Genomic DNA, 13,848 nt, shown 5'->3' on the forward strand with positions numbered 1-13,848 from the left:
AGGTATTCACTTCTACAAGTGCTTTATTGATTCCATGATCCACTCACTCCAGCTTGGATGTGCCTACAACACTGAGACATAACTGTGGGCAATATAACAACACTTGTAGAAACTGTGGCATTTTGTGTTTCTGGATATATCATAGATTAAAAAAGAACAGAACAGTTTAGGGGAACCTGTACCCCTGTGTATAGCATAAAATGCTAAATAGACAATGTCTTTAATTAGGATAATATTAGCTCTGGTGCCCAGCGTTGCTCCTGTTTATTAGCATCAATATTGCAGCATTAGCCTCCCTCAGCATCACTATTGTGTTGTTAGCAATTGTTGACAGTCACGTGTGTTTACTATATGTGACATCATCAAAGCACCATGTTTAAGGTATATTTACTGTGATTTATAACAATAAAACTGGAGAAACAGGAGTAAATTAAAGAAACAGCGCCTCCACAAGACCTGAGTGAGGACGCCAGTAATAGTTAACCGTACTGATAAATACAACCAAAATGAAATACTATTTCTGCTGCATCCGTAACGATACCTACAATTACATATATGATCTTATTTACAGCACAAAAATATACACGTGATCACTTCTAAAACTAGGCTTTAAAACTTCTTCCATTATTCAGCTGAGACACCAAAGAACAGTCTGACTGTTCTGCAAGTAAAGCTAAGCTGCTGTAATCAGTAAAAATGTATGTTTAGCACTACAGATTTTACTGTTTTTATTAATTTTAATTTAATTTAATAATAAATCTGTGTGTTGACAGGCAGAACAAATACCTTGTCTTTGGGGACTATTACTATCACTACTTAAAAACATGATTTAGACTCCAGATTTTCCCAAAACTGGTAAACTGTGTAAAGACTTTATGCAAAAGAGTTTTTAGAGTTTCAGACATTTAGAGTATATTACTTAGTACAGCAGACTTCACTTGTATAACAGTAAAGTTTAGTAATTATAACAGCTCATTATGATATCAACTAATGTTATTAATGTCTTCTCAGTTAAAGGTGTTATATTAACATTGATTAATAGCAGCAATTATTTGGAGCAATAACAAACAGGCTCCAGGATCCACAGGTTTGTCATGATGCTAACAGCCAGACTCAGCAGGTCTGAAGACATGATGCTACCAGAAACAGGTTGGAGCAGATTAGTTATGATGCTAAAATCTGGGCTCAGAAGGCTTTGAGCAGATTAGCTGTGATTTCTGTAAAGTTGTAAAAAGTGCAGTATAAATAAATTAGATGTAGTTTGATTTGATGCTAACAGGGTTACAGCTAACAGATTAACATATAACTGAATGTGTTTTTCTATTTTATTATTTATTACAAATTCCCTTTAATGAAGCAACAGATTACTGGCCATTACTAACCTAGATTACTAACCTATGCATACTGAGCTGGAATGTTCTCCCTGTGTCTGTGTGGGTTTCATGAAGATCAGGTAAATTACTTTAAATTGGCCAGAAAAATGTAATATTCTAAATGTGATCTGGACTGTATATGTTAGTGTGTGTGTAAATGTATGTATGACTGTATGCCCAGGTATTAATCGGCACTCACTTTTGCACCATTAGTCTCACTCAGCATCACTACCATAGTGTTAGCATGGTAACCGCGCCGGCTGCAGGCCTCGACCCGCGTTAGTCAGCTGTTTATCTTGGAGCTTTACAATACTTTTCCAGATCCGGTCACATTAAAGGGTACATTAAACATAATATATGTCATATTTTAAACGCATCACCTTGTTTAATATAAAGAGCATCCCTAATGTTGAAACGTCATTAATGACTCCGTACAGAAGAAATGTGATGTGGTATTATCCATGTCTCTCTCTGTAGACAGTTATTGTTTGTCCAGGATCCTGCAGACAGTGTCTCTACTGTTTGTACTGTCTGTTGATGGAGCATCTTTGTCAGTTTCCACTGGAGTAGTGTTTCAATTAAACAGCCTCTGCGTTTCCTGCCAGGCTGGGTGAATTAGATGAATAAATAAGAAGGAAGGAAAATGCTGTTGTAAAAGCAAACGGGCAGCAGAGTGAGAACAGCTCCCACACAGTGCTTCTCCAGCTACTGAAGATAAGAACAATCCAACTGTGCAGGAATTCATTTTCTCTCTGTTTCACTGAAACAGTTTCTGCTGCATTTCCTGTCTTTCTCTATCTTTCTCTTTATTCCCCTCTGCACCCATCTGACTTCATCCTTTCTTTTCCTCCCTTCACTTCTGCTGCATACCTAAAATAACAGATCACATTAATATTGTATATGGACATTACATGCGGCTGTAAGGCGTAACTGCATGTGACAGGTTAAGTGGGGCAGGGCCGGTGTTCACAGGAAGCTATTACATTTGAATGATGAACATACACATTGTATTTTAATATGGCTGGAGAGAGTATCTGTAAACACACAAAGTCAGAGGAGGATAACATTATGTTTTAAAGAAACTATAATTATATATATATTTTACAGTCACTGTAAAGTGTGTTTTTAATACCACAGTACAGGTTTTAACACCAACCCTTTGATTTAAATATAATACACAGTATATATTTAATATGCTACGTGTAGTTTGAGCCTTATGTAATGTCATATAAAGGATTACCCAAGATTATGGTTAGGGTTAAGACTTAATTTAACACTTTTAATTTTACTGTGCACTGAAGGTGCTGTTTATCTAGAGAATAATAAATACATCATCACATACTGATGGGAAGTATTAGCCTTACGCCAGCGCGTTGTTTTAAGCAGTATAGATATATAACTACCTTATCATTATGCATCCCTAGTTTTTTAGTTTAATATGTTGTAATGGCAGAAGCTATGGGTTTATCAAATAAGTAAGCAATGTGAAATGAACACTCTCTCTCTCTCTCTCTCTCTCTCTCTTTTACTGAGAAAAGACTGCTGCTCAGTTACCCGGGAGCGATCCAACCTGCCCACCAGGCAGCGAGAAATCGATTTGTGTTGTATTATTCAACAACTATTTGTTCTCTGTCAGATGTGCTTTCACTGCTTTCTGTTCTTAAAGTTCTGCACTCTCCATCTGCCCTCTGTCCGTATGGTAGAGAGTGAGGGAGTGACTAAGAGAGATACTGTGGGGAGGACATGCTGGCTGGGAAAGCAGGGAATCTGAGAGATGATGAGTGATCTGGCAAAAAATCATATATATATATTTATTTATATACACGCTCATCCTCAAAAATCAAATTGTAATTTTATTCAGAAGAAAGGCAAAGATTACCAATAATTAATTAAACATTTTTAATAATATGTGCCAATGTTTATTGAGCTACACATGTAGAGGTTCCTAAAGGTGCCCTGCAATAATCTTTTCCATTCTACTCTAATCTTTTCATTTGGGGGTATGATGTGAACGATGTGTCAGTAGTGCATCCAATAACATTTCACACATTTTTAAACAGTATCTGTGTGTTCAGGGAAAGCTCTTGAGATGACAGCAGTATGTGGATTAGCATTGTCCTGCTGGATCAGTGCATCAGAGAGTGCACTCAGAATAAATACGGCCACTGATTGCAGGATCTAATTAACATAACAATGAAAGGGCATGTAATAAATACCAAAGGTTAAATATTATCATATGTAATTGCTCCCCACACTTTGACATCAGACCAGGACACATGAGAACAAAGTGGGACTCGTGGCAGGTTTCAATCCTGTTTCAACCCTGTCGGACGATTATCTCTGGATACTTAACTTATGACGAGTGTAAACATAAAATCATGATACATGAAATACTCTTGTTTATTTGTGGCATGTAAAACTGTAAATACACATCAATTACTTTTTTATACAGGTAGTACCTACTGATTAACTATGAACTAGTAGTTTGCATGGTGTTCTCTAGGGGTGTCACGATCTCGATATTTTATCGAAATCGAATCGAAATGAGGTCACGATCTCGAGTATCGAAGTCAAAAAGAGGATCGACGATCCCTCCCGCGCGCGCTACGCAAATGGCGCGGCACCAACACAGCGCATCCTATTCATTTAAATAGAGATAGCCACTGCATGAGCGCAGTCGGCGGGAGTGTGATCACTGTTTTTATCTGTCCAACGGGGGAGGGGGGGCGGGGGTTGGGCGCGCAGGTTTTGTATCTGTATCTAACGGAGGGGTGGGTGCGCGCAGGTGAGAGCGTGTGAACTCGCTGAAATGCGTGTGTCAGTGTGACTTTAGAACACTGACTATAGATCACAGTGAGGTGGATTAAAAATCTTAAACTTATAATTGACTTCACCTGTTGCTTTCCATTGAATTAAAAAAACATCTTTCTCTCAGATAAAGTAAACACAAGCGTGTTTCTGACTAAAATAAAAGCTTTTCAGGAGAGATATAAGTTATGTGTAAATATTTATAAGACAATACCCACATCACTTAACTAACCAGCCTGTACTGATTTCTGCCCCCCAATAATGCTTTCAATAACCTCTAATAGCCTTTAATAGTCTTCAGTAGCCTTTAAAAGACTTACCTGGCGGCCGTGGTGTGTCCACTAAACTCCGTAGTTATAAACATCATGAGGTTAGCAGCGCGCTAACTGACCTGTTTATAATGTAATCCGAGCAGTGCCTCCGTGTCGGCTGTTCTAACCTGCTGCTGTTAGCTGCTTGGGCTGAAAGATGAACTGTAGTGAGCTGTATTATCCGGTTAGTGGGGTTAAAACCTTTATTTGTTTACAGAAACAGTAAAAACGGACTGGCTGAGCCCTGTAGCCCGTGGCTGGGCTGTACTGAAGTAGTGACTGAGTGAAGAGAGCAGGGCTTGTGCTGCTGCTGCTAGTGGTTGGATGAAGAACTGCAGCTTCATGTAATGAGCAGTTTCACCAGCCATCCACACACAGCTCTGATAAACTGCTTGTTTTAATAGTGCACACTGTTGCTACCAAAAAAAGTCACTAGATGGCATTACCATATATATCTTAATAAATAATAATAATAATATTTATAATATTTATAATAATAATAATAATAATAATAAATATATTATTTAAATTTTATGAGGCATAAAATAATAACAAGAAAAAAAAACAAGAAAATCGAGAATCGAATCGAATCGTGACCCTCAAATCGAAAATGAAATCGAATCGAGGATTTAGAGAATCGTGACACCCCTAGTGTTCTCTGAAACGAATAAATGCATGCACTATAAGCTCAAATGTCTGTGGACATCCATTCAGATTAATACATTTGAATGTTTTAATTTGCACCCATTAAAAAAAAAACTAAATACACACATTAGGATCATTTATTTAATGGTGATAAAAATATCACTTCATTATGGGTCATTTTTAATGTAAAGCCTTTTCTTGATGAACATTTTAAATGTGATGTTTGTTTTTAGGGAATACCATTTAAGAACCTTTTTTTGAAGCATGTAGGGACCATTGTAAAAATCTCTACAAAACAACAAGATGAGAGGGTGTCCCAGCTGTGGTATTAACTGGGGGAAATTACGGAATTAATTTCTGAATTAAAACTCTGATAATTCATAGTTATATCAGAGCATTACAGATCATTGGGCAGTGTGACTGACTTCAAGTGACACGTTTTTAAATAAGGAATCAGCCTGGAGATCTTTTAGAAAATAAGTAGATGTTAGGAACACATTCCTAACATTAATGCAATTTTAACTCATTTTAATTCACCCACATTCCGCATTTTCTATACATATATTTTTTGTATTTTTTCATGATTTTTTTTTATGACAATTTTCCAACCTTAAAAACCCTATTAATGAAACAGGGGTGAGCTCTCGTCGCAATGCTCTTTGCTATCTTACACCCCGTCAACAATAAATCTCCACTGATGATTGTGGTGGTCTGGAAGTGAGGTGTGTTCAAGTTAATTTCTGGCGTGTTTCTATTTTGGCAGCAGAAAACACAGGAGCTCCACTGACTGAAATAAACCTTAACAACAGTTAATCTTCCATTCAATAGCCCATTCCTATAGGTGCTTCCAGAACATGTACACCCCCGCCCATTATACACACGCACACACACACACACACACACGGACGCAATGCAGAGCTCAAACTCGACTTTTAACAATAAACAGTATAAAGAATAAAATAACATTGCTGTTCTCTTAAATGATCTGCTGGTGTATCTTCACAGTGTGATTGCGCAGGTCAGTATTCTCTGCTGAGACGCACAAAAGCACCGCGCTGTTAAGATACGAACGCGCCAAAGTCAGAGCTCACCTGCCTCTTAAAGGAAATGACGACTGGCACACTGATTGGTTTATTTCATGTTACAACCAAACACACACCCATGATTAATTAAGAGAATTAGTTCATGCCTTTTGTGTGTTTCCAGTTGCGCAATGCGTATTTTTTGCATCCTTGTGATACCAAAGACAGACCGACGCCCTAAATCCAGCTACGCATTGCTTAACCAACTGGTGCGCTATAGTTTGCTAAAATAAGGCCCTGAATGTTCAAAGTTTGCTTTTTTTTTGCAATTAAATTTCTATACATGAAATAAATGAACCGCTAGTAAATGTTTTAGAATTTTTTTAATGTTTAGCCAGTACATCAAGTTTATTAATTGTCCTGTAACCTTTAAACATGTTAAATGTTAGGATTGGCTCCTCACCTCTTTCTGGTGATATTTGATGGCCAGCTTTAGCTTGGCCAGGTCTCTGCATTCCCGCGGGTCCAGCTCCTCGCTCTGGTCATCACGGTGATTCAGGATGGTCTCCAGTTCACGGGAGCTTCGCGCCTGGTCCAGAAGATCTTTGGCAAAGCGTTTGCACTGCTGCGAGAGCTCCTCGTACTCCTGCCGGAACTCGTTCTCCACCTTGCTGAGCTCCTTCAGCTCCCAGCCCAGTCTAAACGCGGTGAGGATGGGGTCCTCGCTGGACAGGGCGATCAGTGAAGGACTGGCCAGGGCTTTGTAGATGTTGAGACGGGAGCGGGAATGACGCAGACTGTCCACCTCAGAGCTGGAGACACACTCAACACAGTCACAGCGGATCTGATGCGGTCTGGGAATGGTCACTTTGTGCTGGACCAGCAGCTTAATGATCTCATAGTTGTTAGTATGGGCAGCTAGCATGATGGGAGTGATATCAGGCGTAAACTCTGAAAACTGGGCGTCCATCATTAGAGAGGGTACCTGAGGGGAAGAGAAGAGCAAGAATATGTTATATTGTTAAATAGTCATTTTTGCCACTGAATGTAAAAATGGTAGATTTTCCTTTTTTCACCTTAAAACAAATCTGAAGAAGCTCACTAAATTGTAAAAAACATTTGTGGAACTCTCTAGATCTGTAGCTGAGCTAGATAAGGCACTGCGTGAGGTATCATAGAGGATTGTGATATATTGTGATATATTAAGTATCACAGAATCATAGTTTTACGATACTTAAGCAATAGTACACAAGAGGGAGTGTGTTATCACGAATAACATCACGGCTGTGATTCGGTCGCAGGCACGAGCCGAAGGCGAGTACAGTATCATCACAGCCGTGATGTTATTGGTGATAACACACGACCTCGAGTGTTCTATTGCTTTTATTCAACAGTTTATTTTTTACAAAATGAATAAAGAAAATAAATCAAAGAACTTTAAGAAATTCAGTTTGAATATGGTTTAATATGGACTGAGCCTTCCGCCAAAAAGTAGTTCCACCACAACTTAACTACATACAGTGTATGGTTCAGGCAGACTAACACCACAAAAGTTAGCTTGAAAGCAAACTTGGGAATAAGTGAAGATGGTAACGTTAGGAGCGTGAAATAACGCTGATACTCTCCTCTCCTGCTCTGTGGAGTTGTCTTCAGGTGAACGCTGTGCATTTTTTGAGCATTTCTTTTTTTTTTTTTTCTAATTTTTCCCATTTTCTCCCCAATTTACACGGCCAATTACCCAACCCACTCATTAGGACTCCCCCTATCACTAGTAATGCCCCAACACACCAGGAGGGTGAAGACTAGCACATGCTTCCTCTGATACATGTGAAGCCAGCCACCGCTTCTTTTTTCGAGCTGCTGCTGATGCAGCATTACCGAGCAGCCAACGCGCTTGGAGGAAAGCGCAGCAGCTCAGCTCCGATACATCAGCTCACAGACGCCCTGTGCTGCAGACATTACCCTGGAAGTTATGTGGGGAGAGAGCACCATCTACCCACCCAGAGGGAGCAGGGCCAATTTTGCTCCCTCTGAGCGCCGGCAGCTTGATGGCAAAGCTGCATTAGCGGGATTCGAACCTGCGACCTCCTGCTCATAGTGGCAGCGCTTTAGACCGCTGGACCACTCGGCGCCCTGTTTTTTGAGCATTTCTGTTTGTTTTGCTGGGTGGTGTTGGTTATCTTGCTGGTGTGGCTGGACTGTGGGTAGGTGACCGGAGTCAAGCTATCTGCGCGTTGGAAATTCCCAGTCAGCGTAGCTTGCTTTAGCTCAGCATTAGCTTAGTTTAGCCTAGCCTGGCTGGTTAAGTTATCGTTCTGGCTGTCAGACGGCATTAGCCGAGCGATTTTCCTTCCCTTTTTTCCACATAAGACGAGTCAGCGCTGCGGGCAAGTGTGTCGCGGCTGAGCGCTAGCCTGTGCTAAGCTAACGCTGCTGCTGGTGCCGGTGGAGGCGATGATTCAAAACTGTACTGTGTATATACGCCGTTACTCGGCAACGCGTCGGCGGAGTGATACAAGTTTAGTGTGAGAAGGCCGTGATGTTATCACGAATATCATCACGGCCAGAAAACTTCTCAACCAATCAGATTGTGAGGTCGGAACTAACTGTGGTATAAAAAATAACATCATATTGCAAGATGCCTCTTTTTGAATAATTAGAGACAACACACTCAAGGGAAGCATCAGATCCCCAGCTCTGATACAGCAGATGCCACAGTAGAGGGTATGTGGTGGTAGAATATTGATTGAATATTGATCATGAAACATTCCCATTGGTTTCTGTGTCTCTCCATCTCTATCTCTCACAAAAGCAAGTGTGAAGATGTCTGCTCCTGTATTAAGTTGAAGAATTAAAGGGCAATAAATAAGAGCCGTGACTTCCCTGCTTTTCTATTCAAATAATAAAATCAGCTCACACAAACAGCACACGTTCACATATTCAGAGATTTGTCTTCCTTTCCTGATCTTTGTATTTAAAAGAATGCAGACCCGGTTACTTTTGCTTGAGGCAGAACAGAAGCGACTCCTCCCTGAAGAGAGGCGCTCTGAAAATGTGCTCTGTAACGTGGAACTCTGAACACTGAGCTGATGAGCGAGCTGGTCTGTGATGGTGTTTTATTTTGAGATTTATTAGCAGTCCATTAGTACACCCGTCCTCTCGCAGAACTCCCATGTGGCAGCAGCGGTTGCTATAGCGATAGTAATGAAAAGTATACACGGCTGTGAGATGAGCGGGCACGAGCGCTCCGGTTCAGACCTCACAGTATTGTACTGTCAGCATCGAGAGTCAGGAAACCGGATCTTCAGATTAAAGGTGTTTCACACCTGTAATCCGTTTCTCTGCTCTGAAACAGTGAAAGCATTTGTTAACTGAGAGCGTTTCCCACCTTAGCTTGCTTTGGTTTCACACAAGAAAAAACAACCACATAGGCCTGTTGTCTCTGCTTATCAGTCAGACCTGTCTGGGGTAAATACAGGAAGAAGATGATCTGATTCAGACCAGCATGTGTTTCAGTCCAATTTAGCTTGGAGTAACAGCTGAACTGGAATTACTTAATAGCTTTAGTAAGGATCTGTTTAACTAATCAGGTTAAACTGCACCTGAACAGCTATTTAGCTCAAAGAGAAGGCATATTTGATAGTCAGGTTGGATTGAGGATGAATCATAGTTTGCTAAATTATTGCCAAATCACAGAAATGTTAAACTGGAAATGTTACTAATTGCACAGACATGGTACATGAGTAGTTTGGAAGTGGAAAGGACTGTTAATGTGTTTTCTGTATTCAGGTTATACATTTTTTTAAGATGCATCTGAAAAAAAAATGTGTGTGTGTATATATATATATAAATATACGTATGTATATATATATATATATATATATATATATATATATATATATATATATATATATATATATATAGGTATATATATGAATACAATTTTTTTTATTGATTTATTGCTTTTCAATTTCATTACCGCTATTCAATAAGCAGAAAAACAAAGGTAAGTATACAGTTAAATAGGTGATTCCGGAAAAACAGTTTAATTCATTTTCAGAGAGTAGAACAGTGTGGATAATCTGGCCACTGCATGGAAGGGAAGGATTGGGAGATAAAATAATCCATTGCAATCCAATCAGGCAGAGATTTGTGGCATTATGTAAATATGAAATGGCAGAATTTAGCAAATCACTTTCACCTCACCTCGCTCTTCCCTATTTCATTAAACACAAACACACACCTGTTTTTCTCCACTCGGCCGTCTGTGAGATAACAGTAACTCCACCGCTCCCACCACCTCCTTCCGTATGGCGTAGAGCAGAGCATCTCCAGTGTTGACTCCGTGGTCCAGCAGCAGCTCCATCACCTCCAGGTTCTCATTCTCTATTGCAATCAGCAGAGCACTGCGACCCAGCGGATCCACACAGTTCACATCAATGTTGTAGTAGACCTCCGCTTCCTGCAGCGCATGCTTGACCCCGGCGTAGTCTCCCTTCTCCACGGCCAGCAGGAACGCTCGCTCTTCCTGAGAGAGCTCCACCTCCGCCCGCACGATGTGCAGAGGGATCCGGTCCCGATACGGAGAGTAGCTGGACTTCTTATAGTAGAGATGGGACATGGGATTCATGATGGATTCTAATGGAGAGAGACAGAAGAAAGAGTGTGAGAGATTTCACAACTGACCATTTTACCTTCTATAACAGCTGATGATTTGTTGTGACTGAATTTTAATTTGTTGTTTAGTCATTTCGCCAAGAGTATCGTTATCGCAAAAATACCATTAAATATCGTTGATATTATTTTAGGGCCACATTGCCCACCCATAGTACTGGATCCTTATGGTTTAGTAGGAGTCCTGACAGATGCATTTGATGTTTTATTATGTGGAATCTAAATATGGAAACTAATCTAGCTAACTCCCATAATAAAGAAAAAAACACCTGGCATTAACATGCACTTCATATCCAGATCTGAATCTGGATATAGTTTGGCTGCAGTCTCTTTAAAATATCTGCCCCCAGTGCTTCTCATTGAGGTGATTTGGCTACAGGAGGCTGTAAATGGTTTCTCACTGCAAAAACTGTTAAACTACAATAGAACACACTCTGTAATACTACAAACAAAAATGGAAAATGTATTAAACATTTCTCAAAACCCAACATTCAGAACGTCTAACTGATCTTTTCCATTTATTCATACAATTGATTATTGGTTTATTCTTTCATTTACTTTGACACTTTGTTTATTCTGTTAATACTTTTTTCCACTGGGTGTGTTCATGTACTTTCCACTTATTAAATTACTACCGTGTTTATCCTCAAATTACATACAATCACAAATTACACAGGACAATTTAAACACTGAGCGGACTTCAGGAGCTTGTACCAAGAAAGAATTCTGAGTTTTTTTATGATTATTTCAATTAGTACTATCAATGAACATCTATTTTCTGGTCTATTTACATAAGACGCACCGGATTATAAGGCTCATTTTAAAAGACACTATAAAGAACTTCTAATTCAGCAGTTCTCACTGCTGGGTGGTGGTGGTGGGGTAGCTTACTAAGATAAGGTGAGTAAACAAAACTGAAATAAAAAATACTTTCTTTTAAACGAGCACTGGATAATATTCTACACAGATTTCTTTCCTGAAAACTGTTTATTTGGGTTAGTAAAGCACTTCAGTTTATTTACAGTAAGTGTAGATTCCTAAATTTCTCCAGCACTAAGGCTGGAGCATTAGCATTAGCTAATGCTGCTCCAGTCTCTGTGCTGGAGAAACTTCACTGAAACTCCTGTATAACTCTGTACTTCAGTGGAGTGGCTTTACTGCTCCTTAATACCTGACTGATAAAGCGCACCAGATTATAAATGCACTGACGATTTTTGGAAAAATGTAAAGAATTTAAAGTGCACCTTATACGCTAAAAACTACGCTACACATACCTCGCTAATGTTTTGCACATGTGAAGGTTTTTATACAAATCTCTGTACATCAGTGTCAGAATGAGTAATTTGTATTACTATTTGTCCTTCCGTGGTCTTTCAAATTTCCCTCGGGATCAGTAAAGCCCTTTTCCCTGGGTATTTACTAGTAACTGGTTGGAACATTAGGGAATTTGTTTTTATAACTGGTATGGGAATTGATCAGCATGAGGAGTTGTAAACAGAAGCCAATCTATTACAGGAAAATACAGTGATTTCCAGATTACAGCTAATAACAGTGGGATGTTTCTAGAACACGTCAACAGATTACAGATTTCTCAGAGCTATGGATTTTTAGTGGATCTCTCGAGTGCATTTTTCTGCTGCAAGAATAGAATTTACAGTGCAACGTTAAAAAATCTACTCTGCTATAGAGTGCATAAGAGAATTATGAAAGGGGCTTTTCTGTCTGTCTCTGTCTGTCTGTCTATTAAGGTTTGTTGTGTCATTGTTACTGTAAGATGGGTTTCTAGAACTGCCAACATCAAAACTGCCATAAAAAAAAAAAAAAAAAGCGTGCAGTTTATAAATATTGGCTGAGTGATTTTCTATCTTTTTCTTATCTAAAGAAATCATGCTAAGAAAGTCACATCAGTTCACAAAATGCAATTATGGAAAGTGGTTACTAAAAAAATCAAATCTCAGCCTGCAGTTGGTGCTTCTAAGCCACTCTATTCAATTTGTTAATATGCAGGTATGCTCTTTAGTTTCACCCGACTCTGGATAAAGTAATACACTGAATTTACCTGATTAAAACCTGTACATCCTTTTCAAAAATCAACAGATTCATGCGTTGTCTCCACCAAGACAATGGATCTGTGTATGAAGGTACCATGGTCAATAATAAATGGTCACCTGCAGGTCTAAAATTAAGCTTAAAGCATTAAAATGTTATTTCTTATAATACATAACTTTGTTAAAGCTACAATAATAATTTTGTAAGTGTATTTTTGCTTTTAGTCCCAAGGACTGGAGCAGGAGATCAAGAACATCCTACACCTTTAGTCTTCATTACAGACACTTAGACAACACAGTATTATGTTAATGAGCTCCTATAACCAGTGACAACCTTTTCTGAACACACACTCGAGTGCACTGTTCCAACAAGACAATACTCATCCACATACTGATGCTTTCTCAAGACACACATTCTATGTCATGGTCAGTCACATCTCCAGACCTGTCCCTGATTATTAAATACAAACAGATTTAAAGCAAATATCAGCAGCATTTCCAGCAAAAATTCAGAAGTATGATTTTTTTTGACATACCAGTAAAAGAGAAATTAGAATTTTACTGCATAAAACTAAATTAACATTCAGCTCATTCAGTGCATGTCTGTGAGAGCTGGTAATTAGTGGAGGGTATTAGAGGTTAGTGGGGTGTTCTGCTTTGATCTCTTTTTCTGTTCTCTGAAAGAGAAGATGAGCACACACACACCAGGTGTTGTCCTCCATATGGTCCCTCACCCTCCTCTACTTCAGTAAGAAGAACCAACACAAGACAACTTAATCTGTTTACAACAAACAGCTACATGCTGACATTACGGACATAAAGATCAGAATAAACTTCTCTATTTCTAAATCTAAAACAACTTCGAGCTTGACCTCGCCTAGCCCTAACCTTAATCCTGCTCCTGAACTCAAGCGTTAAACATATCTCAACCACAGGACCAATCCTGAACTGATTTAAAGCATAGATT

The 13,848-nt window shown here is 39.2% G+C and overlaps 2 protein-coding genes across 2 annotated transcripts in view; one reads left to right on the forward strand and one right to left on the reverse strand.

The window, feature by feature from the left end:
• LOC125785743 (uncharacterized) overlaps positions 1–13,848 on the forward strand; it is a 399,129-nt gene that overhangs the window by 302,694 nt on the left and 82,587 nt on the right. The window lies entirely within an intron of this gene.
• Positions 1–13,848, reverse strand: part of trpc5a (transient receptor potential cation channel, subfamily C, member 5a) — a 69,125-nt gene that overhangs the window by 21,044 nt on the left and 34,233 nt on the right. Inside the window, exons 2-3 of the mRNA XM_022674745.2 lie at positions 10,403–10,797; positions 6,623–7,144 (exon numbers count right to left, since the gene is read on the reverse strand). Coding sequence (XP_022530466.2) covers positions 6,623–7,144; positions 10,403–10,789 — 909 coding nt within the window. The 5' untranslated portion in view covers positions 10,790–10,797. The remainder of the gene's footprint in view (positions 1–6,622; positions 7,145–10,402; positions 10,798–13,848) is intronic.

Source organism: Astyanax mexicanus, chromosome 21, assembly GCF_023375975.1.
Source record: "Astyanax mexicanus isolate ESR-SI-001 chromosome 21, AstMex3_surface, whole genome shotgun sequence".
Lineage (NCBI taxonomy): Eukaryota > Metazoa > Chordata > Actinopteri > Characiformes > Acestrorhamphidae > Astyanax > Astyanax mexicanus.